General features: G+C 36.2%; 1 protein-coding gene across 1 annotated transcript; it reads right to left on the minus strand.

Moving 5' to 3' along the window:
• Positions 1-312: 312 nt before the first annotated feature.
• Positions 313-1,061, minus strand: LOC149172708 (heavy metal-associated isoprenylated plant protein 41-like). Its single transcript, XM_089427794.1, has 2 exons — positions 869-1,061; positions 313-695 (listed from the first exon to the last, which is right to left on the minus strand). Exons 1-2 carry the CDS (start codon positions 970-972, stop codon positions 422-424), a joined length of 378 nt encoding a protein of 125 aa, XP_089283920.1. The 5' UTR covers positions 973-1,061; the 3' UTR covers positions 313-421.
• Positions 1,062-2,126: the final 1,065 nt, after the last annotated feature.

Consider the following 2,126-nt stretch of genomic DNA (forward strand, 5'->3'; position numbering starts at 1 on the left):
ATTGTCTCTTTTCTCTTAAATGCATCTTCTTTTAACTCTAAAGCTGCATCTAATTGCTCAGCAATCGTTGCTTTTACTCTTCAAGCTTGTGCAACTTGATTGAGGGTGTCAATCCTTTGCCTTGCAAATTCTTTGTCTGAAAGCTTCTTCAAGTAGTTAACTGAAGTCTCTGCATATGCCTTTGCCATTCAACCTGACATCCTCACATGCCTTTGAAGTTCCGGTTCCAAAATAGCTATCTGAAAGTTTTCTGCAGAGATTTTGGAAGAACTGTTTGGCAATACTGCTTGTATGGCCATTATTTCGCGCTTGTAAAGAATGTCTGGACTGCAAAATGGAAATTTCAAATAAGAAAATGTATGTAACAATGCTATCCTACAAAGGAAGATGTCTTATACAAAAAGCTTGTTCCAGAATGCTTTTACCATAGGACAAACTTATAAGTTCGACACTCTCCCAAGAAGAATGTTCCACCAGCTTTGGGTGGAGCTCCCCTTCTATTAACGTAGCCAGGATAATCTTCTTTTGTAAAGTTAACCGACTCTTTCAAAAGTAAGCCACATTCTTCTGCTTGTTTCACTAACTCCCACTTATTGTATGGGTCTTTTTCTTTGTGAGTAACATGTATTTCTCCAATTTCGCTTACCATAGTCTTTGCATTTTTGAAAAACATCTTCAACAAGTGGCTGTGCTTGCTGCAAAGTACAGAAAAACAAATTTGACCAACTATAATATTTTTTCATGCATTTGTGGTTAGATTCCCTAATTTCCACTTGCAAAATAAATACCTTTATTTAACAAAAGGATTATGTCACTTTCATAAATGTTGTTGGAGCAGGAAATTATATAAGGTCTAAAGAAAACTTACTTGATAACTGTTGAATGGTATTCCTGTCCACAAAATCCTGCATGAGGGAAGTTGTAGACAATTCTATGGAACTTCATCTTCCTTATGATATGGTGCTCCTCCATTGTGGTTACATCAACGCCATGCAATACCAGTGCTCCAAGCCTTTCCAACTTTGAGAGTGTCTCATGGGCTGAATTATAAAACTGTAGCAGCTTCTCTGCATCAAGGGCATAAATATAGAAACTAAATCATAACACAAAACGTAAACAATAGCAATCATAAACACAACAAAAAAAAACACATAGAAAAATTGGAGGAAACGTTTGAGACCTCTACTGTTAAGAGAGGTGGCAACCATGTTTTCTGCAGACCCAAATGCATTAGCCAGAGATAAAGAAAAAGAAAAGTCCCCTTCTCCAACTAACAATATCTGATGGAAGTTGGAGTAATGCTTGATATTTTTCTTCAAAAAAGGATGCCCCGGTAGATAGCTCGATCTGTTCATATGTCGATCATGCATAGGATATTCCATATCTGAATACAGGAGAGGTTCCACAAAGTATTTCTGAATTAATCCCCTGCCATCCAAAGTCGATTATTGCCAGAAATAAATCATTTGGAAAATCGTGCCGAAATGTATGTCAACCATTAAAACATAGGATCTCTCAAATTGACATTATTCATAGCCCTCAACAACCCCAACTCACTCTCCACTGAAACTCAACATACAAGTCCCAAAGCCTAAGCTTAACCTTGGATTCTCTCATCATAATATTATGTCAATAATGCAGACAATGGCCAAAAACCTTTGCCTTGAGAACTCTCGATTCAAGATTATTATTGCAATCCAGGGAGTGAACCAACATACTTAAAACATACTAAAATACAACAATACAACATTAGGCAAGTTTTCAATTACTATTTCAACTTGCAACCATTCTGGAGCTTTGACAAGGAATAAACATACTTTCTATGTCGAGGATCTGAAGAACGATGTCGCCCCTTGATCCAGCTCTTCTCTCCCCTACAAATCAGAAATGAAATGACCATTATTGTCATTTTCTTAATGCTAACATTACTAACAATTCCACATATTTTCATATCTAATATGTCAGGCAAACATACCTTAGTTTTCTTGAAAAATGTCAAAGGAAAAACTGGAAACCATTTTTGTCACGTGCTTCAGCTCTTCTTCCACTGCAATTAAGAAATCAAATGATCACTATTTTAATTGATTCTCAGTTTAAAACTATCTCCAACAAAAGATTTGAAGAAT

The sequence above is a fragment of the Pinus tabuliformis genome, chromosome 4_2, assembly GCF_031772625.1.
Source record: "Pinus tabuliformis cultivar Carrire ecotype Pingquan chromosome 4_2, CPIR1, whole genome shotgun sequence".
NCBI classification, from domain to species: Eukaryota; Viridiplantae; Streptophyta; class Pinopsida; order Pinales; family Pinaceae; genus Pinus; species Pinus tabuliformis.